We start from the raw sequence: 25,937 nt of genomic DNA, 5'->3' as shown, positions 1-25,937 counted from the left end.
AAAATCGCTCCCCCTTTTGACTACCTCATTAATGTTATAGTTTCATTACCACCTCCAAGTCTCTTGAAATTAAAAAATGGCACCTTTGTTGGAGGATAGCTTGCTATTACACAATTCAGTAAGAAATTAAACTTCCATCCTACAGGCTGTCATTGACTTGTTGGCAATTTGACCCACTTGATGATAGTTATTATTCTTGATGGCCTAATCCTGAGTAAACGGGGATTAGGGCAGTGAGCAGAGCTATTTTTATTCCTGCTATGTTCAGTTATTGCAGGAACCTTTAGTCAGATGTTGTAATCAATGAAGCAGTCTATGCGTCATGTGAAAGAACATCCTTTTCCTTATGAGGTTTGCTGCTGCCTTGTCTGTCATGTGAAGGACCAAGAATCTGCAATGAGGACTATGACTTTCAAATGTCACTCACTGAGCTAATGAAAATAAATGAAAAAATCCATAATATTATATGCTGGGTATTTTAACATGATACTATTATAGTATCCGCATTTAGTAACACTGCATCAACAAATGTATATTGTATTACTCGCACAACTGAATTAGTAAGATATCTGACATGAAAAAATGTACAGCACCCCAGCAGAACACATGATTCACACACGGCATTTTTTTAAATGTTCTGTGGAGGAAAGATTTATTTTGAAAAAGAGTTTCTTTTCTTACATAATGAATTACACAAAAAATAAAAAATGGATGCACAGCCTCATAGGATTTCTTCGATAGTGGGGCAGCATGGAAATAAGAATTCAAAATCACACTGTTTTCAACACTTCATCTGTGTAGCACCAACATCATTTTATGAATGTATAAAAGTTTAAAAAACGTTATTGCATCATTTGCATGTTAATGGAACTTTTCCTAAGTATGTCATCAGAAAATCTACATGTAGCATTCAGAAAGTATATATATTTTAAATGTTAAATATTCTGCTCTGTTATTGCTTTAGATGACAGTGCCAGTGCACAGAAAATGCATAAGCATCTAAAATAGTTAAGTGATGTTTTGTTTGCCATTTTAGCTAGAAAATATTCCATTGAAAGTTTCAAGACTCTAAATCTTCCATCCATCCATCCATTTTCCAACCTGTTGAATCCAAACACAGGCTCACGGCTGTCTGCTGGAGCCAGTCCCAGCCAACACAGGGCACAAGGCAGGAACCAATCCTGGGCAGGGTTGCAACCCACCGCAGGACTCTAAATCTTAGGGTATCTAACAGATCTTAGTAAGGCATTAAAATTTTCTTCTCAATGTAAAGTAACACTGACACTCATGTGAGGCTTATAATAAAAGTTATATTCCAGAATATTTTGTTATCTTTGTAGAAAAATTGGACAGAGCAATAGAATGTTGTTTGAAATCATTAATCTTTCATACTGTTAAAATACAATATCAGACTTGTATGGTGAAGAAAATAATAAAGAATGAAAACACAGACTACTCTTTGATACAATGTATACAAGCATATGCATGTCTCTTCCTCTGTATGTAGGCAGCCTTATCTGTACCAGCATCAGTGATAAAACTTTATTTTGCACAGTAATATAAAAAAGGATTTTAAAATAGAAATATGCAGACTAAGGGGGTAGCTCACCATTTCGTTTTTTACTCAAGCCTTTTTAATTTTAGAACTGTTACTTGCATTTTGCCTGAGGAATGTTTTATGGTTTATTTGTCCTTTGTGCTCTTTTCAGTTAATCGGTCACTTTTATAGTTCCAGTAACGGTATCTATCATCACAAGATTCTTTACAATACAATAACAGCTACATTTTAAGCATTAGCAGTACAAATCTACAAATAAATGTGCATAGCAAAAGTCACAGTGATAACCAAGTAGGATAACTTGGGGGGGAAAAAAATGTTGGAGCAATTAAAGGCTATAGAGATCAGGAGAAGCAAATAATTGAACATTAAGGTAAACCAAGCCTTAGAAATTGACTCTGAAATTGTTTTGAATAACTGTATAATAGCCACTCAGAGGCTGAGAGATTTTTGAGAATTTAATGACAGGATTTTGACACAGTAAGAAGACCATTGTGCAGAAAAATAGTTTGCCATTTAAAAATGTTTATAAGGCGTAAACAGTGTTTGTGGGGTGGTGTTCATAATCAGAAACACACACTGAGAGTTATATTACAGGCAATGTAAATTGTAAAATTAGTGATGGAGAGCAAGAGATTTTTTCACAAAGCCTAAATCATTCACTTCTTTAATCTGTTGGTGGTCTGAAGACCCTGCTGTTACAGCTATAAATCTTTTCTTTGGATAATTCAATGTCCATAAAACTCATATGATTTTTTTTTCAATTAACAGTAACTTTTGTGGTAGAGAAAACAAATTTGTGAACACAAATCTGCAAATGAGGACACTGGTTTTACAGATGTATAATAGTATTTTAAGTTTTTATTTTTCAAAGGTTAGCTGTGGTTGAATTTCTGCCAAAAGACTGAAACATGCAGAAGTACAGTAGTTAGCAGTTAAAAAGAAACACTCCATTATATATATTTTATTGGGTGATGTGTTGTGCCAGGCCACTAGTTAGAAAGCAAGACCTTAATGGTAAGCAAACACATACACCTATGATACACAATTCTAGATGTTTTGAGGATACACTACAAATAAGGAACACAGGCTGCAGGAAAGAAGCACAAAGACAGAGAAGGGTTGGGCTTCCACCCTATATATTGTGGCACTGCTGATATGTCTTAAAAGACTGTCCAAAACTGGACTGTCTGGGAAAGACAAGTGGCTTGTTTTATAGGCAGTGGGGAAGAAGAGGAGAGGTCAGTAGCAGGGTGTGGAGACAAGAGTGGAACTTGGTTGGGGTTGAGGTGATCTTTACCTCTGGTGATCTGCAGAGGAAGGAGAAAAGACATTTGTGCATTTCGTCAACTAATGACCCAGCATTTTACCCTCAGTTAAACCCATTGACTGCCTTCCATGCACACGTGTGTGACAAGGCATATGTATGTTTACACACGGCAGTAAATCCAGGGATTAAAGAAAGGGGAGAGGAATGCTTTAGAAAAAATGTTTAATTGGAAATTTAAAGAGATTATATTTTAAAAACCAATTTAGTCGATCCATTATAGTGTTGTAGGAAGCAAGAGCCTATTCCAGGGGTGTCAAACTCAAATACACAGTGGGCCTAAATTAAAAACTTGGACAAAGTCGCGGGCCAACCTTGATATTTATTGAAAAAAATGTCTATAATTGAGGAAGGTTTTCCTTCTCATCAGATATAATGATTAACCATTTCATATGGAAACAAACTTAAGTTTTGCTTAAACATTGAATCTGGAACAAGCAAAGCTTAATACTATAAGCACATGTGAAATCAAATGTCAAATAAAAGACACATTGGTGGCATTCATTTCTTAAGTAAAATTAAAAAAAAAAAATCTTATGCCTCTTTCTCTATTTGTAGCCTTCACAGATAAATTTCAGTGGTAACCTTTTGATCACAGGATAACAATAATAATAATAATCATTTCCTTCAGTGAAAATCCAACCATTCAAGTCCATGTCTTGGAGTAGCAAGGAAAAGTGCAAAAGAAAACACACTACACTGTGATCTACTCTGATGCACACTGGTCCAAGCCAGACACCTAGCATCTCTTCTTGGCTGCTAGTTCATCAATGTTTGGGGTCAGGCTATGAGCTGAGGAAATCCTCAGGATTGAGTGAAGGTGTTCATCAGTGAGACGACTCCTGTGTGATGTTTTGTTCATCTTCATCAAGGAGAATAGTTGCTTACACACATACGGTATCTGCTGCCGAACATAGAGAGCTTTTGAGCAGCTTGGGTACGGAGCTGTGGCATTGTGTCAGGGATGTAACGAGGAAACTGTGCAGCGCCCACAGCGTCATACTTAGACTTCAGTGTGTCACCACACTGGAGTTCAATCAGCTCCATTTGGAGGTTAGTTGGTGAGCGTTCCACGTCAACTGCAAATGGATTACTAAGCAGTTCAAACTTACATTTCTGGGCATCAAAGTCGGCAAATCACTGGGTAAACTCGGCGCTGTGTAAGCCGAGTTTTTCAGCAAACTGTGCACTTGGGAATACGGCGGTAGAGATCTGTGTTTTTATGGTTTGGCAGCAAGGAAAATGGCCCATACACAATTTTGTTTTAAATGCCCTCACTGCAGCATACATGTCTGTGATGACATGGCCCTGTCCCTGAAGCTGCAGGTTCAGCACATCGAGATCGCTTGTGATGTCACAGAGAAATGCTAGCTCAAACAGAGACTCTTTATCTCAGAGCTCTGCTGTGTCTTTCCCTTTTCTTTCTAGAAACTGACAAATTTCTTTACACAGCTCGAAATATCTGTTCAGTACTTTGCCTCTGCTTTACCATCTCACCTGTGTAATATGGCACGACTGCGTATTCCAAACAACACTCCTCCAGAAAAGACTTGAACTGGCGTTGATTCAAACCTTTAGCTCTTATAAAGTTAACTGCTCGTGTTATAGTGCTCATAACATGTTCCATCTTCAGGGGTTTGCCACACAACAATTCTTGATGTATGATGCAGTGATAAACCGATAACTTACCTGCACAGTTCTTCCCCATCCCCACCGCATCTTCTCTCAAATCCTGGCCTCCAATCCACTCTTTTGACCGCACATTGCGAGCACACCATCTGTCGTTAGTCACACAAGTTTATCCCAAGGTAGCCTCATTTGAGTTACACATTTGGAAACCTCTTCAAAGATTTCTTTTGCTGCATTGATTTTAATCCCAAAAGTTCCTCCATAACAAACAGATTTGAGTCCACTCCACCGATGAAGACTGACAGCTGGACAGTATCAGATGTGTTACCGCTGTCATCCACAGCAAAGGAGAATGCAATGAAATCTTTTCCCTTTTCCATCAGTTCTTCAAGTAGATTTGTGGCACGATCAGGTACTGCGTTTCTGCTAAGGCTCACATTTAAAAATGCTTGCCTTTTATCTGGGTACACAACATCGCAAACTTTGATCACATACTTTTTGACAAACTCTCTCATTAAAGGGCCGGACTGATTTTGCAATCTCTGCTCTTACAATAAAACTAGCCTTTATAGCAGCCTCACTTTGTGATATGGCTTTTGTGAACATAGTCTGTCATGAAACCAAACTTCTTTTCATCTCCTGTACTTTCGGGCGCTTTTGCGCTATGTCCAGGTCTTTGTACTTGTCGTGGGGTTTTTCATTTCATAGTGTCTTCTTATGTTATATTCTTTTGTTACAGCTACATTGGCTCCCCACACAAGACAAACAGGTCTGTCATTTACATTTTTGAATAGATATTCTGCTTCCCACTTTTCTAGAAAGCTTCTGTTTTCCACTTCTCATTTGGCTATTTTTGGGAGGGGTGGCCTGATGTGACTGGTAGCATGAGGTCGCTCTGAATGTCAACAGAGGAGGGGTTGCTTATGGGTCCTGATTGACATGCCAATGCACCAGCAGAGCATTCTGGGATTTGTAGTATTAATGGTGCATACGCTGTCTTCCGTTGGGCCAGCTCTAGTAGATATTTGGTATTTTCTCGTGGGCCAAATTACAGTTTGACATCTATGGCATATTCAAATACTATTGAACACACCACAGGAACAAACCATATATAGAATGCCTACCTGTCATGTGACACACACTCTCCGTTTTACAGGGCCAGTTTATAGCAGGCATTCAATCTAACATCCATGTCTTTTGAATATACAGGTAGTCCCCAGGTTACAGACATCCGACCTGTGACTAAGAACGGGGCCGCAGCTGCGACGCATGCGCCTCAGTAACTGCTGCTCTGTCATCTTCGGCCTGGGGTTGCTGCAAATGGTGGCTGGACGGAGGCTTGGGGAGGGGGGGAGACTTGGGGGGGCGATTTCGCTGCTCACGCAGTGTAGTATCCCTCGGCTGGCAGAATGGAGGTTTGATGGGCGGTTCGCTGCCTGCCTGCTACGCCGCCGCAGCTACTGCTCCTGAATGGATGCAGGCTGGATGGAGCAGAAGGGGGCATTTCATTGCCCGCCCACCACACACGGCTGCCCGTTCATTCTTGGTGGGTGGCTGGTAATCCTGCAAGCGGTGACCCGGTTATGGCTGAACGTAAGCCATTGAGGGTGAATGGGGCAGTTGGGGGTAGCATTGTAGTGTGCCTCAGGTGGCTGCCTGTTGAATGGGGGCAATGGTGGGCGATTCAATAGCCGCCGTTGGCTGCACCGTGTTCGTTCTCAATAGGCGGGCGCTGCAGGCAGCATACGGTAGTGGAGCTGTTTGGTGAATCGCCCGTCGCCAACCCCATTCATTGTCAATAGCAAGCCTCCTTGCACTGTTACGTACATAGCAGTAAGTTGCTTCTTGCCAGTACATCAGACGTGTTGATGACGGGTGCCATCATGCTGTGATAGCGTGTAGAGTGCTGTGCAGAAGAGCTCATTTTAACATTTTGTCTTCACCCTTCAAGAATGTCTCTGAAACACAAATATGATGCAAGTGCTGGTGACACAGTAAAGAAGAGAAAAACCATCACCATTGAAAATAAAGTAGAAATAATAAAAAGGTCAGAGAGAGGTGAAACTCCATCATTCATTCACAGAGCGTTTTGGTTACAGTCGGTCAAAAATAGCATTTATTAAAATAATGTACCTGTTCTGACTTACATACAAATTCAACTTAAGTACAAACCTACAGTCCCTATCTCGTGCATAACCCGGGGACTGCCTGTATACCTAAGAGAGAATTTGTAAATGTATACCGTGATTAAATCATTATTCCAGCTTTTTTTCAGTTGTTTTTTTGATAGCACACTTAACATTTACATTACTGGTATATGCTTTTTACATATATACCTAAAACAGAACAGCATTCTTTAGGGCTCAATTCAGTATGTACAGTACATACATTTTTACAAATGCCCAAGGTATCTTTTTTCCTTTACCAAGGCTCTACAAATTTCTGATAATAGTGACAATAATCTTATTGTTAGAAAATGATAAAATTCTGCTGTTGTAGTGTTGTAAAATATATAGCTCCTTCTTTCTGAATTCCAGGTCAAGCGCAGAGTAGTGCATATAAAAGGGAGGAAAACCTTTCAATACAAGACTGTCTTACATCAAGGAAAGACTGGGCTCTTTTAATTTGACTGCGAGCAGGAGTGCTCTCTCTCACTCTCTTTGTCAAGCAACTTTGTGAAAACAACTAGACAAATGGAAGGGAGAAAAGAAACTCTGTTCATGAGCACTGAGCAAGATGAACCATGCTGGGCCCTCCCTTGTTCAGTTGCTATTTACATGAACACTTCAAACTTTAAAGTGGTTTTCTGACGATTTGCACCTGTTCACTGCACATTTTGTGTAGGAGGATATCCATCACGGTACAGTCTTTGCTGTTCCACGCTGCTATGATACTTTATATTTTAAACAATGTAACTATGAAATTATCTTAATATGACTCACAACTCTCCTTGGTGGATATAACACTGAAATCTTTATTTGTGATTTGTAATCATATTCTAATAGTTTACTAAAGAGTTTTAAGAAATTTGGTACACATATACTGCACGATGTCTACTATCTGCTTTCAGGTTGATGATTGACCTCCAAGGTTATTCCTCTTTTTATTTTTATTTTGTTGTAGAATCAGCTCTCAGCCGCTTGGCGATTGTATGGCGCATGCGTACAGGTGCCGTTCTCTACTCCACCATCATCACAGTCACTTCCTCTACCTCTTCATATATTAAGCCTTCAATCTGCCTCAAGAATGATTTAAGTGCCAGCTTAAGTGAAAAATTAAGGAAAACATACTAAGCAATTGCAACAAAAACACTGACTTAATCAGTTTTAACACGAAAAGATGCCGAAGAAAGAAGAGAAGAAGCAGGCCTCTAGAAAAAAAGAGCTGCTCAGGAAGCAGCCAGCACATCAACCTCTGGGCAAATGAATGCTAAACGTACAGAGAAAGAGGATGTAAAACTAGGAATCCTCAAGTCAAGTGTATTCACTGCATGTTATTATGCAGTGCGCCGTTACAGGTAGATAGATATTTTCCTCAGCATATTTAATTACTGTCCATCTGATGAGTATCAAAACTGGTGCTAGATAAACACTGACATATTGATGCAATTGCCAACTCATTAATTTAAAAAAATAAATAAATAATAATTGTGCTCCTAAAAACATTTTGTGAAGATGTAGCCACTATTATGTTTTCCTAGCTGGTAGTATGTATGAAAGAGGAGCACCACTTTTACAGTATTTGATGGATGAAGTGCAAGGATATGAAAGAGTAAATGCTTTTACTTGCATAGTTTCAGATTTGATGAGTAGCTGAAAATTTATGTAGATATTATACATCTGTACAGTACATGTGTAATAAATAGGATAACCGGATGTGACCAAAAGTATCGGGCCACTTCCACTGTTTAAAAAAGAATCACAATTTTCAATTAAGTAAGTTGAAACTGTCAAATATAATTGACACTCCCAATTCTTTCAGTATTAGGTTAGGGGCCCCAATAATTTTGTCCATATCATTTTCATTTGTTTCATTTTTTAAAATTAGCTCTGTGGAATATAGGATAAAGAATGGTGGATGCCAATTACTTTTGTCACTTCCTACATATTTAATGGAAAAATTGTAAATCTTTTTTTTTTTTTTTAAATAGTGGAAGGTTATCAATAGTTTTGGCTATGTATGTTGGTTGCAGTTAATGTATATTTTACCAGCAGTGCATTCTATGTTACTTTTTATCAACATTAATAAATCGCAATGTACAACATAAATATGGAAATATTACTGAGAGTGCCTATATGTAATTTAAGCAAACATTAGTTTATCATTGGAAATATGGTACGCTGGACTTGAATTGCAGCACAGGTTTGGTTTAAAGTTATACCTAGGATGTTTTTTAAAGGAATACTCCCCAGAAATATTTTTTAATATGTTATTTACCCAAAGTAGTTGGTAGTGATGGTCGGGGATAAAACGTCTCTCCTGTTTTCATACAGAATGGAAAGAATAAACTTAATGATATAAAAGCAGCTGTTAGTGACCAATGCTGTTCAATGGCAAATAACACACACACACACACATTCTAACAACTTTTGGAGCACGAGCAGATTGATCCCCCTTTTTCAGTCAGGACTTGTAAGCCTCTAGACAGGATTTAATGCAACTCTGCAATTTGTAGTCTCTCACCTGCATTGTAACACTGCAAACCGATCAATTAAAACATCCCTTTTCTAAAACACTTACCACCCAAAACAGAGATGTTGTGGAGAGCTGGCAATATTGTAACTCTAGCAAATGTAATATTTGATGGTTTATTTGTATTGTTGAGAGTGATGTTACTTAGCAGTGTAAGTGTTCAAACTGTTTGTGATGTCTGTGCTTTTAGACTTTATACAGTGTTTACAGAAATGTAGTTTTGTGATTATAAAATTACCATTATAGGTGTGTGCTAATCCTGTAATAACCGTTAACAATAATAGTATAAGCCTAGTTGGAGAGAATGATATAGAAGCAGGAGATAGATTAGAAATGAATGCGATAATATACTTATCTTAATTTATTAACCAACAAGGAATGTCTAGCAGAATCTTAAGTTTGTTTGTGTTGTGATTGTGGTAATCTTGATCACAGTTACTGTGTGCTGCATACATTTATGTTCTTCGGTCAGAAATGTGTGAAAGTGCTGCCATGGTAACTAAAAACATATAATGGATACAAAACCGCATTTCAGTTACTTAAGAGTTTCCAAGGTGTTGATTTTTGCATTTTTCTTCTGGGTGAGATGTCATGTGTTCTCAGTGATTCATTGTATGTTTGATTGTCTTCTGTTTTTCTCTTTGATTTAAGCAATATTCATCATACCCAGTAGGACCAGTATTGCCATGTAGGTGTTTTTAATCCCTGTCAGTTAGGTATATAACTCCAATATCTCACACTTGTGCCTCTTACTAACCTATTCTTATAACATTCTAAAAGTCCCTCCTTATTGCCATAGTCTCAATGCATTTTTAAGTAATTTGAACTATTTATTCCTGTACAATCTGGGCAAATGTAAATGGTGTGCAGTTATCTATTTTTTATGAGTAATTTAATCAGAAATGAAGTACCTCTGCTACACACACTTGACACACTAAGTTTTTCTGTTCTTTGTAAGCAGTTAACAACCTAGAACCATCTCTAGTTTTGTACAACAGTCTTTTTAAATATGGTCCAAAATTTGAGTATCTAAAAGAGGCCCATGTAAACAAAAAGAGAAATCTGGGTCTAAATTATGAGACTGCAACATTGCTTCATTGCCTGTATCAAATGCAAACCAAACAGACATGTATGTTGGAAATCTGGAGATTTTCATGTTCTAATCTCAAACTAACATTCCTGCCTTGCGCATGATAATGCCCGGACATGCTTAGATTGAGTGTAGTCATGATAAAGAAAATTTATGAATGGAACATTAGCTTAATTTTAAGCAAACTTTCACTTCTGAGTGTTTTACTCAGGTGTCAGATTTTTAACCTCTTGTACTAGTTTACTTTCACACTATGTAAATCCTATGAAAGCTACTGAGAAACTTTCAAAGAAATAGTGTAAAAGCTACCCTTTTTCAGATATGGAAACGTTTTGCCACATAGTGCTTCTGTATCTTTGACTTTTTTCCCCAACGTTTATTCTCAACAATGCCACATTAAATTAATAAAACAAGAATAAATGTTTTCTGTTTTCATATATTTGATGATTTTTAGTTTTAAATAAAATGTAGTTGACATATGGGAAGTCACATTATATGTATTACCATTTGCCAGGTAAATCACTATGCTTTTCCTGTGTGAGTAGCTAAAAAAAATTTGCAGAGTACTACAAATGGTGTGCTGTGTTGAGATCAAACGTACATAACCAAGTTCTGTTTTTCCTTTTCCTTCTCTTACTTAAACTTTTGCTGCTGGAGTTAGCATTTTTTTTAAATAATTTCCAAAGATTTTTTTTTTCCTAGGGTAAAATGAGTCAGTCAGTTGGAATGAGGCTGGATTAAATGAAGAAACTGCAGAAACCTAGCATGGCCTCCTTTTGGAACCCACACATAATCAAGGACACGGCAGAAGCACAGTTTCCACTTATGTATATAGTAAAATAATTGTTAATACGCAATTTTGAAAGCATTTTAAACTAAAAAATTCACAGCCAGAATCTTGTAAAAAGGTATTTTATGTTACAACAGGCTCCATGCCCCTGTTTGTAGAGTAGAAACTGATTTTTAGATATAATTTGCATGTACAAAAAAAATCCCCACAATGAAGACTTTTTTATCATATTTTTTTCATTTATATTTTGTAATGTTTATAATTTCTTTTCCCCTTAGACTTTTATGTTAATAGCGTTGTGACATCTGAAGTATTTGGTAATAGCTGGTACATATTTCTGATATAAATTTCTTCACTTAGTCTTTTATTACTTTGCAGTGTTGTCCTAAATTATGATAGTATATTAAAATACTTCCAGATTAACCAGTAAGATGCAATTGTTTACATATTTTAAATTATTTTAATTGCATAACACATTAGTGATCTTCATATTTCTCGTCCCCATCCAATAAAAGATGCTAGACAAAAAAGAGGAGTATATACACGCCATCAGGTATTACTAAAGCAACTAGAAAGCCAAAATATAAAACTTAAAAACTAGGTAAGGATGGTCATCAGCATTTGTCAATTAAGAAGTGTCACATATTAATGCATTTTCCCTTTTTTTTTTCTCCTTCGGAGTTTCTTCTTTTTATCTTCTCATGTTTCATCTTGCACAGCAAATCTGTCTCCCATTGTGATACAGACAAGCTAGCAGTGAATTAAAATGATTGTGCAAGGCAGTTCCACTCTGGTATAACTCCAAATAGCAGATTGCCCATAGCTACATCACTGCTTTGAAAAAATAAGCAAGAAAATTAGTCCAATAAAGTGAACTTGGAATATTGTATTATGTGGTCCATACAAAGAACTCCATGTTTAGGTCATTCCTTAAAATTCTCTGAAACTGTGATTGTTTGCTAAAGTAGATAGCAATAGTAAATAAAATCAGTGACGATGGACTTGTTCTAAAATGAAAAAAATGTTTAAACAAGCTAAAGCCTTTGAGCTTAACTATGATTATTTAATATCCTTTCACATATTAGTTTATTTTGCGTTCAAACTCAGATTTGTATATGAAATAAGTGTACCATATGACTATTATTTGTAAGAAATATTTACGTAGTATCACAAATATTTGGACTGATAAGTACTTACTTTAGCTTGGTTGAATATAAGATGCAAAGCATTTCTAATGTAATTTGTATAATATAATGTGAATAACATTTTGATTTTGAAGCAACAAGAAAAGTGTTAGAATTTCCTGACAGAAGGCAATGTTTTCTACCTGTACATATTCAAGATAAATTGCCCCTTTGATGTCCTTGGGGAAATAACGACGGTAATAATCAGTGAAGCAAATGGCAGATTATTATTAATTTAATAGCTCCCATGTGCTTATTGTCAGTTGTAAATTTTAAAATCTATTTTAGATGGGTGTACCTCCTTGAGTCACAAGGAATCAGCCTCGATACTTTGTGAAACACGATGCAGTGTGGGTGCTACAGGCATAAGATGGAGAGGTGTAACATAAAACCCACTCAAGTAGGCTGAAGTAATATAGGAAAGAAATAAATGTGATGCATCCTTCTAACCTTAGGTTCAAGAAGGGACTAGTGCAAGGGTAGAATAATGGTTTTGATGCCAGAAAGAGGGGAGAACAAAAAGTTTAGTGAATGTGCAATAATTAAGTTAGTTCTGTCTGAGAGTGAAACATTTAGAAAGTGGACCAAAAATTGGTACCAGTAGTCCTCTATTTAGTATCACATAATCTGCTGACACTGAAAGCATTTAAATGGGACTGCAAAAAGAAGAAAACCAGTTTTTAAAGCTATTAGGTTTTTTTTTTTAATATATATGTTCCTGTGAAATTTGGTATCTGGCATTTTCATTTTCTTTTTTTTTTTTTTCTAACTGACTGTTTTTTATATATATATATATATATATATATATATATATATATATATATATATATATTGTTAGTTGAATTTTGCACATACCCTTCAGTCTGTGACATGCTGTGTGCTCTGTTTCTCTGCTTACTGGAGCAGTACTAGACATTGAAACTGGATTCAAGAAGAAAAAATGGTAGTGGTGATAAATGGAGGAAAAGTAAGTTTTGGGTTTTTTTTTTTTTTTTTAATTGAAAGTGGACTGAAGTACACAAAATGACTTGTGTATGGCATGGAAGATTCCACTATGCCTTGTGTAAAGGAAATGAAAAAAAAAAAACATTTTTGTGGCACTGCAGTAGGAAACAATTCTGCCACAACACTTGACCAAATGTACTGTACTATGTTTGGAGTATGGGAGTTTTGAAAACTGAAAAAGCTTTGTGTATGATTAGAAAGTAAAGACTTGGATGATGAGTGCCTATTAATGGTATCAAGGCTTGTAAACATTAAGAAGTCTTGAAAGAATCTTAATGAACAATGCCACTTCACTTCTGCAACTCAAATTATACAATCGTGCAAGTATATCTTTCAAGTTAACTTAGTTTTTTTATGTCCTTTAATGAAGCAAATGTGAATTCCTTAGCATTTTTGAGTGTTTCTTGAAAATTTTGCAAAAAATAATTAATACTGCAACTGCCGATTAATACTCAAACTGCAGAGTCAAAACTGGACTGTGATGAAACTATGCGTACCGTAAATGTAATATGCACTTGATTTTCATCTCGTGTCACACCTAGAGTTTTTTTTTTTTCCCCCTTTGTGCCCAGTGCCGCTGGTTCAGAAAATAAATGAAATATTATGGTATTAAGTTTACGTTTCAGCAGACCTCCTTGATATTGATACAAGATAATTTTGTCATGACAATATCTCTCTGTTATAAAAAAAAAAAAAATCCTGGAAAGGAAAGCAGGGCGACGAGACATGAACTTCTCAGAAGTTCTCGGAAGACACTTAAAAGACCCCCGAGATGCAAACAATTATCAAATAAGAGCATGGCCAGCAAAACACTCAGTCGTGTAAAGGCATGTAGCACACACAGATCCTGTGCTGTCAGCACATATAAAGCGTATAAGGACAATACGTTCTAGATGAAACGTCAACGACTAAGCAAAGAAGAAAGATCAGCATGGAGAAAAGAGACCCAAATGTGTTGGAGAGAAAAAAAGCAGATAGATTATGAAAGCAGTGGAATTCGAAAGGCTCAAACAAACGATAGCGATACACATGCAGAGAAAGGTAAAGAATGTGAAAGCAGTAAAATTCGAAAGTATTGAAGCGTCCCAGCCAGGTTGAAGCCTTTTTTGTTTTAAGTGACTGTTAGGTCCGATTGAGGGAAGGCGGAGTACAGCACAGAAGACTGATAGCGGTGATTGATGGGGTAAGGGGGCGGGGTGAGGGAGGGGATGAGGGGTTGTAGAGGGTGCTAGAAAGTTGTGTTCGGGGTTACAAAGTCTGCGATTTTTCAAGTAAAATTTTTTTGACACTTTATTACGTCAGTCACTACAGTATCAAACAAAAGATTTTAAAGATTGCATTAGTGCAAATAAAAGGAAATTAATCATCAGGACCAGGTGTAATTGAAAAAACAGCAGTACAAAGCGAGGTCAGAAATAAAAGGCAAAGGGCAGAAAACAAAGTCTTTTCACCTTCGCATCATTCAATGCACAAAATGTAGATTTATACAATAATGGACCATACACTATGAGAATCTGTGGCCCCGCAACAGTTAAAGCAACAAGTTTTATTTCAAAGAAAGCACAATTCGGTCAGGTGTATATTTATGATCACGGAGAAGCGATGCAAATTTTAACAGGCGACAAGAAAGGTAATGTATATATTCTGCGAATAATATTAGACACCAAAGGAGATCTTGATATGCCATTTGTATTAAAATGTTTACAGTTTCCCGTGAGAATAGCTTTTGCTATGACAATTAACAAATCACAGGGACAAACGTTAGAAAAAGTCGGATTATTTGTTAGAGAAACAGAAACAATATTCACTCACGGGCAGTTATATGTTGCGTTGTCACAATGTGTCTCCAAAAACGGAATCAAAATTCAATGCGATTTTGAAGAAAAGGTAATTCCATACATTGTTTTTAATGAAGCTTTAAAGTAAAAGTGCAAATAATGAAATTGAAACAATTCCAAAGAAAAAAAAAAGCTTTTAAAATTGTATATCCGATTACTTGTAAGATACACTTTAACTTGCTCCCAGCTCTTAAAACAGTGACAAGCGACAAGCAAAACACGCAACTCACAGCAGATGATCCGACCACTTCTCCTTGCGTGCGTTCAGCCACCCTAACACTCCGTCTTCACAACACGAGCAGCAGTGACACGAAGTGGCAAAATGGACAGCAACTGTACAGTATATGTATATGTCCTGCGAGAAAGAGATTTAACCACGCCTGGGGCCAGAAATAAAGGACAAGTACTGTTTTTACAATGTCACGTGAGACAAGGCAGTGAGCCATCATTTAAAACAAGTCCACGGACATCTAACCTAGCAGTTGTTGGATTACTTTTGGCAGACAAGCATCATGTGCTCCCAGCTCTTAAAACAATAACATGCGACAAGCAAAACAGGCAGCTCGCCAGCAGCAGAAAGACAGCAGATGATCCGACGACATCTCCTTAGCGTGCGTTCAGCCACGCCCCCTTCACAACGCGAGCAGTGTTATACGTCCTGTGAGAAAGAGATGTAACCATGCCCGTAGCCGGAAATAAAGGACAAGTATTGTTTTTACAAATGTTTTTAAAGTAAAAGTGAAAATAATGCATATGTAACCATTCCCATGAAAATAACAATCTCTTTAAATTGTATATTCGGTAAACCAAACACGGAGGTGGGTGAGTGAAGCGAGCAGGGGGCAGAGCCCTCTACTTTATAAAACAATAAAGAACTAAATTCGCAAGTGTTCTATATTTGGAAGCAATCATTTTCTACAAGGAATCTAACATTTTCGTATCTTTTTATCTTTTATTAATTTCTCAAAAAGATATTTTTATATGACTACTAGAGTAACACAAAAGTCTGATCAAATCCGCCATGGTGTGGAAATTGAGCTTATCCTAGAAGCTCTGGGCTCAAGACAGGAAAGAGCCACAGACAGAGGGACTTAAAGTATGGTAATGGGAGCTTAATTTTACCTCATTCACTCTGCTCAGCAGTAAGTCAATTTTGCTTTAAACAACTTTGGAATTTTCTGCTGTTAAGTAATATAGGAATAAGTAAGCACAAATCATAAATAATTCAAAAACATTGGAAACTTTGAACTAGAGTATTTGATTTCTTGAAATGAATCTATGTGTTGAAGATGTATTTTAAAAAAGAAAGAAAATTATTTCTAAGAAGTTCTGACTTAAGTGTATATCTATTTTGTTTCCATATTTTCTTTTTAACTATTTAAGGCATATATTTATTTTAACAGCAATGTGTGTAAAAGCAGAAGGATGTCCTGTCTCTGTCCACCCGTTAGTTCTTCCTTTCTGCTGACATTTCCTATTTCACTGACCCTTGTGCAAAGTAGATTACATGCACATTTTAAAAATGAATATCACTGGGTTACTTTAGTATTCTGGTTAAAAATAAAACCTTAATCCATTACTGCTGACAGTAGTAAAAGTTTTAAAGAACCGACTAAATGGTTCATATTCTTTTTCTTAGAAGTCTTTTGCATTACTTTGAGTTTCCTAATCATCTGGCATGCGTTGTGACAAGATTTCTTTTTTTTTCCTTCTGACAATCATCATGTTTCAGCCTAAAACTATCTGTAAAGTTACAATTCCATTTTTTCCTGCCTGTCTAGTACTACAACATGCATTTGTTCTGTTTAAAACAGATATGTCCATTATACATAAAATAGTAATATTATTTGCAGGATGGGGTTTGTTTGATGTAGGTGAAAGAGATTTCCATGTTAAGCAGTGAAACCAAAATGGTTTTATAAATCGGAGCATTTGGTTATTTGTACTGAGTCACCCAGTTTTATTTGAAATAGTGCCTTTTAATAATAAGCAGGATTCGCAACTACTAGTAAAGGTATAACATGTAAACAGTACACAGAAATCATCACTGTAAGATAATGTTGACTGAGTGATGCTTACATTACAAAATACTAAGAAGCTACAGTAACTTGGTTATGAAGAGAACATCATTAATCACATTATTTTAATCTGGTGTCGATATGCTCTAGAGAGGAGAGGAGTGAAGGTCATTAGGAACAAGACAGAATACATATGTGTAAATGAGAGGGAGGTCAGTGGACTGGTGAGGATGCAGGGAGTAGAGTTGGCGAAGGTGGATGAGTTTAAAAACTTGGGATCAACAGTACAGAGTAATGGGGATTGTGGAAGAGAGGTGAAGAAGAGAGTGCAGGCAGGGTGGAATGGGTGGAGAAGAGTGTCAGGAGTAATTTGGGACAGATGGGTATCAGCAAGAGTGAAAGAGAAGGCCTACAGGATGGTAGTGAGACCAGCTATGTTATATGGGTTGGAGATGATGGCACTGACCAGAAAGCAGGAGACAGAGCTGGAGGTAGCAGAGTTAAAGATGCTAAGATTTGCATTTTGTGTGATGAGGAAGGACAGGATTAGAAATGAGTACATTAGAGGGTCAGCTCAAGTTGGACAGTTAGGAGACAAAGTCAGAGAGGCGAGATTGCGTTGGTTTGGGCATATGCAGAGGAGAGATGCTGGGTATATTGGGAGAAGGATGCTAAGGATAGTGCTGCCATGCAAGGGAAAAAGAGGAAGGCCTAAGGGCTGTGGCAACCCCTAATGGGAGCAGCCAAAAGAAGAAGAAGACAAAGATATGTTTAAAAGAGGTCTAGTGTGATGATGATTTAATGCTGAGTGGATCTTTTGAAAGAGATTAAATGAATGTTTACATAAACAGGTTCTCAAAATTCTCTTGAAAGACTAATCTATGCCAGCACCTCTGGGCAGAAGACAAGAAAGATCCCTGGAAAGAGCACCAGTGCATCGCAGGACCAGCACAAGTCAAGTGAAGTTTACTGTCAAGCGTACATATAATACAATGAAATTCTTACTTGCATGTATCCACACAGCTGACAAAAAAAAAGTTACCATGCAGCATATTCTGTGTATACAATCATATACAATATGTATTTGCAACTACAAGTATTATGTATTTATACACACTGTTTTTTGTTTTACAGTATTTTAATTGTTATGATTGACTGTTCAGCAACTTTACAACTTTGGATAGAAACTGTTTCTGAATCTATTAGTGTGAATGCCTATTGCCATATACCATTTGTCACAATGTGAGAAAAGCATCTGAGAAGGATGGCTGAGGACTTTAATTGTACTGTTTGCCTTTCACGGGAAGAAAGTGTTGTAAATTCCTAATAGAAGGCAGCTGGGTACTAGTAATATTCTGTGGTGCCAGTGCCTACTCCACCCTCTGCAGTGCTCTACTTTTTTAAATTGAGCAGATGTCATACCAGGATGTGGTGCAGTACAGGAGGATAGTTTCCAAGGTGCACCTGTGGAAGTTAGTAAGAACAGCGATGCAAACTACCCTGTGAACGCTGGCCCCGGCACAGACAGACAGACATCATATTTTGCACCCACACACTGTTTATTTACACTATGTACAATATTTACAATGTCAAAAGTCACGTGCACTCACACCCCAGTGCCTCTTGCACCGATTTCCCCAAAGTCCAGGGCCCACGGTCTTTGTGCCTTCCTGGCCGCCTCCAGTCCTCTCTCTCTCCAGCTCAGTCCTACTGCCTCCCGACTTCCACCAATGACTGGAGGGAGGCAGCCCCTTTTATGGGAACCCGGATGGGCTCCAGCTGCTTCCCAGCACTTAAAGTTGGCCACACCCCTGTGTGGCGGAAGTGCCGGCTGCGCACCCGGAAGCCGTCCGTGTCTCCCCGGTCATCTTCCCCCCGGCACTTCCTGGTGTGGCGGAAGTGCCGGGCTCCCGGGATAAATAGGCACTGGGGCGCCGCCTGCTGGTGGCCACGGGTCCCTACAGGGCTGGGCTTCCAAGCCCCCTACCCGAGGCCTCCTGCATAACCAGGACGGACGCCCCCTCTCGGTCTGGAGGAGGCACACGCCCTCCTCTGGTCTTCCAAGGCGTCCCGGCCGGGCTCCATCCCCGGCCAAAGACCACACGGGGTAAACCGGCATCGGGGCGCCGCCTGGCGGTGACCACGGGTCCCCACAGGGCTGGGCTTCCAAGCCCTGTACCCGTGGCCCCCAACATAACCAGGACGGACGCCCCCTCGCGGTCTGGAGGAGGCACAAGCCCTCCTGTCCTCCTCCTGGGCATCGGGGACCACAACCCATATGTTCGTACCCAACTCACACATGGCCAATGTAACCTTATCACTGCAAGCAAACTTTGCACTGTTTAGGAATGTGAGGACTGCACTGCCTGAATACATGCACATATCACCAGTTTGTACCAATAATGAAGATTAGTTTACTCATTTCTCTCTTTCTTCCCAGCACCCCTGGAAACTGTTTACGTATTTCTTTTTCAGTGATTGCCAGATCAACTGTAACACATTTAAGTGTCACATCAATATTTTAGCATCAGTGGAGTTAGGAGTGTGTGATATGTACCATCTACTATAATATCTTAATCGTTGTTTTAATGATGTGCAAGCTGATATTCTTGAGAATGTCACACACTTTGCAAAAAATGCCTCTTTGCCTGTGTTATGTCATCAGTGTGAGCTTCTCCCAGTATCCATTATGTTAACCGTGAGAGGAGTAACATTAACAGATTAAGGAGTTCAATGTGGTTTCATTACCCCTTCATGGCGGTTTGCATTAAGTAGCACATTATGAGTCACAATGCAGAAGCTTTGGAGGTTAAGCGGATTCAAAGCCAGAGCGCACTAGTACAGTGCGTGCGTTGAACACTAGTTACAATGGGATAACTTAAGTCACATGCAACTGCATTTGCTTTCTTTCCTCCCTCATACTGCTTGATCACCTTCATTTTTGTTGGGCGTGTTTTATTTTGCAAGCCGTCTTGGTTTGGGTTCCTCAATTCCAAAGCACATTTTTTTTTCTTTCATTATTTAAAACTCTCAGACAGATGACTGCTCCATCCCACCCCAATGGCTGCTGAAGTTGGAGCAGGTGATGATACAAGGAGGGGAGCAAAAAAGAAAAAGTCCTTTGGTGGCTATTTAAAATAAATAAATAAGATGAGTCTCTGTACTGCCACTGAAAAAGAGATCAAGAACTACTAGATGATACCTGAGGTGGACAGTGAAGTAAATCCACGTAAGCAGTGGGAAACAAAAGAAGTACATTCCCCCAAATTGGGAAAACTAGCAAAAAAGTGCCTGTGCATCCCTGCTACAAGCAGCCGTTCTGTGAGGGTTTTCAGCACTGGAGAAAATGTTGTAACAAGTAACCGTGATGCTCTGAAGCTAGACACTAATGACAGACTGGTGATTCTGTCATGCAACATGGAGTTTCCTCAGTAGAATTTTACAACTGTTTAATTTTTTTTCTGATATCTTTGTGCAACATTGGACGAAACTTGAAGTTAGTAATTTGTTTAAAAATGTTTTTGTATCTTTGTGCAATATATGATAGAACCTGTTTACAGATGCTAGTTTTTTTTCCTGTGTAGTACTTGACAGATCTTTGGCTTTTTACACTATAATAAAACAGTATGGTAGATTTTTTTATTCTTGCTTGTAGGCTGCACAATTCACCTTATAGCAGAGCAGTTTATGTTGATCCAGACTGTAATGTTCATGCCTTGTAGTTAAATTATGATTAGTATTTTATTTCCTTTGGATTAATATCTTGTTTAAATTAACGGTAAGTGTCTTTAAAATTTTGTCATCATAATAGTTTTGTTGGTCTTTTTTGTAACTCCTATCAGCCACTTAAAAATGGTTTATTTTAATACTTGTACTGTTTGATCTCAGTAATACTTTGACTGGTGATTATTTTATTTATTGGTGTTATTTTACTTTGGTTTTAAGTAAATAAATAAATAAGACCTGTTTTCACTGTTGTTTCCATTAGTCTCATTAATAAACTACAATTAGTATACTATTAATAAGACCAAGCTAGATCAGTAAGACTTTTACAAACACGTTTTTAAAGTTTGCAAAATATCATCCAATTATTGTTATCTACAAAGTCCTAGAAAATATTGAGATACAGGTATATTTTTTGCCAATATCGCACACCCCAAAGTAGAGTAAGTGTATAGACACACTTTTTAATTTATGCACTTTTTTCTTTTTTTTTTTTTTTTTTTTTGTCTGATTCTGTTTTTTTAGGTTCATGTGTGCACAGATTCCCAATCCTGTCCTGGAAAGTATCAGCATTATTGACACTCCAGGAATTCTGTCGGGAGAAAAGCAACGAATCAGTCGAGGTAAAATAACTTGCCATTTCCTTGGTTATTTGGTATTTGTATGGTAAATGTTAGACTTATTAAAAAAATGACTTTTGTTCTGTATGTTGTATGACAATGAAATATGTAATAGATTAATTTCCTTTATATGCATAAGCATGAAAACTAATTGTAAATCCTAACTATTTAGTATTCAGTTTGGCTCCAAGGTTTTTAGGTACATTTTCCCTTTTTTTCACCCCATTTGAGGCAATTAAACTATATTCAACTTATAGTTGTAAAATAGTTTAATAAATATCTGCATTTTGGGGTCATGGACAGTTTTTTAATTATTATTATAAAATACTTAAATACTTTAAATTCTCTGGACTGTTTCTCTGAACAACTGGGATAAAACTAATGGTTCAGGGGCAGTGGTAGAATTAGATGCTTCCAGATGTTTTGGAGAGAAATTACAGGATTCACTCAGTTAAAAATGAGATGTTTCTTCTGATCTTGAAAAGGTCCCATGTGGCTTCCCTTCATACTGCTGTAATAACAAATGACCCCAGATGCATTGTTTCCTATGCACAGCAGATTTTCTTTTTCTATTTTTAATAAACAAGAGTGAACTTTGTGAGATGTGATTTGCCAAGGTGTCACTACTGAATGATTCCCTTTGAAGTGTAATTTTCAAGATTCATGTGAAATATCAAAGTTTAATCTGTCGAGTGCCATGTACTTAAACTATAAAGAGGGAAGGGTAAGGTCCCAGACCAGCTGTGATCAAAGATAAATGTTACCATTGTCTCTGAATACAAAACTAGGAGTGTTAAAAAATTTTATGTTCATTTCCAGGAGAACAGTAACCATGACATAAAGAAATTCTGTTAACTCTCTAGCTCATGAGTGAGGTCAAAATGGTACAAGGCAGAAAGTAAAGTCATGAACTATAGTCAAAACAAATGGATGCACTAGCAAAAAGAGTTTTACATTTTTAGTCTTGAACAGTTCATTCAAACCTTCTATCCATTTCCTGGTTCATGTAAAGGTTTCTCAGAAAAAGAAGAGCGTGGGCGTCTCTCACTTTGGTTATCTTTAAGTGTGCTGTTTCAGAAACCAGCTGGATTTCTCTTTTAGATAAATAAATTGGTTTCACTCAGTGGTGGTGATAGTGGGGGTTTACCAATGGGGAGGCAGTGTGCTACACAATGAATTTGCTGAAGCGAGCAGTATTTTAGTTTTACTTTCTTTATACTTCAGTACGTTTGAGCAGATAAAGCTTGTTTTTACTGAACAGTCCTAAATTCTGCAGCCAGATGGTGCAAGATTTGCTAACCAAATGTACAGTGGTGTGAAAACCTATTTGCCCCCTTCCTGATTTCTTATTCTTTTGCATGTTGTCACACAAAATGTTTCTGATCATCAAACACATTTAACCATTAGTCAAATATAACGCAAGTAAACACAAAATGCAGTTTTTAAATGATGGTTTTTATTATTTAGGGAGAAAAAAATATCCAAACCTACATGGCCCTGTGTGAAAAAGTAATTGCCTCCTGAACCTAATAACTGGTTGGGCCACCATTAGCAGCAATAACTGCAATCAAGCGTTTGCGATAACTTGCAATGAGTCTTTTACAGCGTTCTGGAGGAATTTTGGCCCACTCATCTTTGCAGAATTGTTGTAATTCAGCTTTATTTGAGGGTTTTCTAGCATGAACCACCTTTTTAAGGTCATGCCATAGCATCTCAATTGGATTCAGGTCAGGACTTTGACTAGGCCACTCCAAAGTCTTCATTTTGTTTTTCTTCAGCCATTCAGAGGTGGATTTGCTGGTGTGTTTTGGGTCATTGTCCTGTTGCAGCACCCAAGATCGCTTCAGCTTGAGTTGACGAACAGATGGCCGGACATTCTCCTTCCGGATTTTTTGGTAGACAGTAGAATTCATGGTTCCATCTATCACAGCAAGCCTTCCAGGTCCTGAAGCAGCAAAACAACCCCAGACCATCACACTACCACCACCATATTTTACTGTTGGTATAATGTTCTTTTTCTAAAATGCTGTGTTCCTTTTACGCCAGATGTAATGGGACATTTGCCTTCCAAAAAGTTCAACTTTTGTCTCATCAGTCCACAAGGTATTTTCCCAAAAGTCTTGGCAATCATTGAGATGTTTCTTGAGGCAAGTGAGGCCTGCAGTTCTTTAGACGTTGTCCTGGGGTCTTTTGTGACCTCTCGGATGAGTCGTCTCTGCGCTCTTGGGGTAATTTTGGTCGGCCGGCCACTCCTGGGAAGGTTCACCACTGTTCCATGTTTTTGCCATTTGTGGATAATGGCTCTCACTGTGGTTCGCTGGAGTCCCTAAGCTTTAGAAATGGCATTATAACCTTTACCAGACTGCTAGATCTCAATTACTTCTCTTCTCATTTGTTCCTGAATTTCTTTGGATCTTGGCATGATGTCTAGCTTTTGAGGTGCTTTTGGTCTACTTCTCTGTGTCAGGCAGCTCCTATTTAAGTGATTTCTTGATTGAAAGAGGTGTGGCAGTAATCAGGCCTGGGGGTGGCTACAGAAATTGAACTCAGGTGTGATACACCACAGTTAGGTTATTTTTTAACAAGGGGGCAATTACTTTTCACACAGGGCCATGTAGGTTTGGATTTTGTTCTCCCTAAATAATAAAAACCATCATTTAAAAACTGCATTTTGCGTTTACTTGTGTTATATTTGACTAATGGTTAAATGTGTTTGATGATCAGAAACATTTTGTGTGACAAACATGCAAAAGAATAAGAAATCAGGAAGGGGGCAAATAGTTTTTCACACCACTGTAGGTTTCCTGTGGGTGTCTTTTTCTTTAAATATCTGTTAGAATACAGTGACCACCTGCTTCTTTCCCTTGTGAAAGTGGATCTAAATTAACAGTCTACAACATACATGAACATCAAGTGTGAACAGATGGGTTATAATAGTTGTATGCTCGCAGCTTGTCTGATTTAGATACAACTAACAGGTGATTGAGGTGAACCTGCCCTACCTTTTAAACTTCAACCTTAATTCTACCTAGTCATTTACCATTTTGGGACTGAGCATATTGTGAGAGAGCACATACTGTGTTAACAATATCAGTCTGTGCTCCCAGTCTCTTGTACTTGGGGGTTCTATTGTATAAATTGTGCTGCATGATGCTGTGTCATTTTTGTTGTTGTGGTGTGCATTTTATAATGATATGCTGAACTGATTGTTGTACTCTGTTCCATAATAAATGCTCATATCCAGTTCTTAAACCAGTACATCAGACTGCTGAGTAAACAGGGCTGCTCATCTGGGTTCCAATCTTAGTCTGGCCACTTTCTGAGGATTTTGCAAATTTGCCTATTTTTAATATCTCTGCATGTGTTTTCTCCAGGAGCTCAAGTTTCTTCTGAAATGCTAAAGCTTTGTTTAAGTAGGGAGACTAAACTGTAAGTGAATACATAAGTCTGCTCCTATTTAAAGTCAGTCTTATGCCTGATAGTACTGAGAAATGCTTCTGTTTTGTAAGACTTGGTGATTTGAAAAAAATGATTAAAAAACAATGATGGGATTCTTACCTTTGTTTCCTCTGCTATAACATAATCACATTTTCTTGCCAATACATAATTATTTATCTTTCCTTTTTTTTATGACCATATATGAGAAATCTCTTTTCCTGAACCATCTTTCCCCTAAATCACAGTTGTTTGTGAATATTATCAGAAACATCTTTTTCTGTTATTTACATGACTCCACCACACGATCCTCTCTTTGTATGTGTTTTTTTTTCTGTACTTGTAATATTTTCTCTCTCATTGTAATAATATGAAGTTGTTCCTTTGCAGAAAGTACATTATTACCTCTTTTTTTCCCTATAGTGTCCTCATTTCAGTTTTTCAAAGGAAAGTATACAGTATTAATTAATGACCAAACTACATGTTCTGCTATTAGTTGTTTTTTCTATGTTACCATTGCATAGATGTTACTAAATCTCACTTGCTTGGAATCTGGTGAGAAACTGAATCTGTGATCATTTAAACATATTGGTCACTGTGGACATTAGAGTCGCTGTTGCACCGTTGAACCGACCAGAGAGACGTCCAGGAGACATGTTTAAAAGAACCAAGAATAATTCTTTAATAATTTCTTCAATAAAGTGCACAAAGCATCGCACACTCCACAATTCTCCAATCAATAATAATAAACAATAATCAATAATCACAATAGTCCTCTCCACCCAGCAGCTCTGTCACTCTACCACCCAACTCCGGCTCAATCTGCTAGGTTTCCCACAGTCCTTTTAAGTCCATGACCCGGAAGTATTCCTTCTCCAGGTCAAGTGCCACCTTCACCTATCCCGGAAGTACTGCGGGTTTCCGTCTTCGTGACTCCGAAGTACTTCCGGGGTCCCCAAGTTTTTGATCAGCTCCATCTGGTGGCACCCACGGCATCCAGCTGGGCTGAAGAAACGGACTCCATGTCC

The 25,937-nt window shown here is 37.8% G+C and overlaps 1 protein-coding gene across 1 annotated transcript in view; it reads left to right on the top strand.

Moving 5' to 3' along the window:
* Nucleotides 1–25,937, top strand: part of LOC120533788 (EH domain-containing protein 1) — a 90,003-nt gene that overhangs the window by 12,683 nt on the left and 51,383 nt on the right. The window contains exon 2 of the mRNA XM_039760743.1: nt 21,380–21,477. Within this exon, the coding sequence (XP_039616677.1) occupies nt 21,380–21,477 (98 nt within the window). The remainder of the gene's footprint in view (nt 1–21,379; nt 21,478–25,937) is intronic.

The sequence above is a fragment of the Polypterus senegalus genome, chromosome 8 (genome assembly GCF_016835505.1).
Source record: "Polypterus senegalus isolate Bchr_013 chromosome 8, ASM1683550v1, whole genome shotgun sequence".
NCBI classification, from domain to species: domain Eukaryota; kingdom Metazoa; phylum Chordata; class Cladistia; order Polypteriformes; family Polypteridae; genus Polypterus; species Polypterus senegalus.
This window is presented reverse-complemented; position numbering and strand designations above follow the sequence as displayed.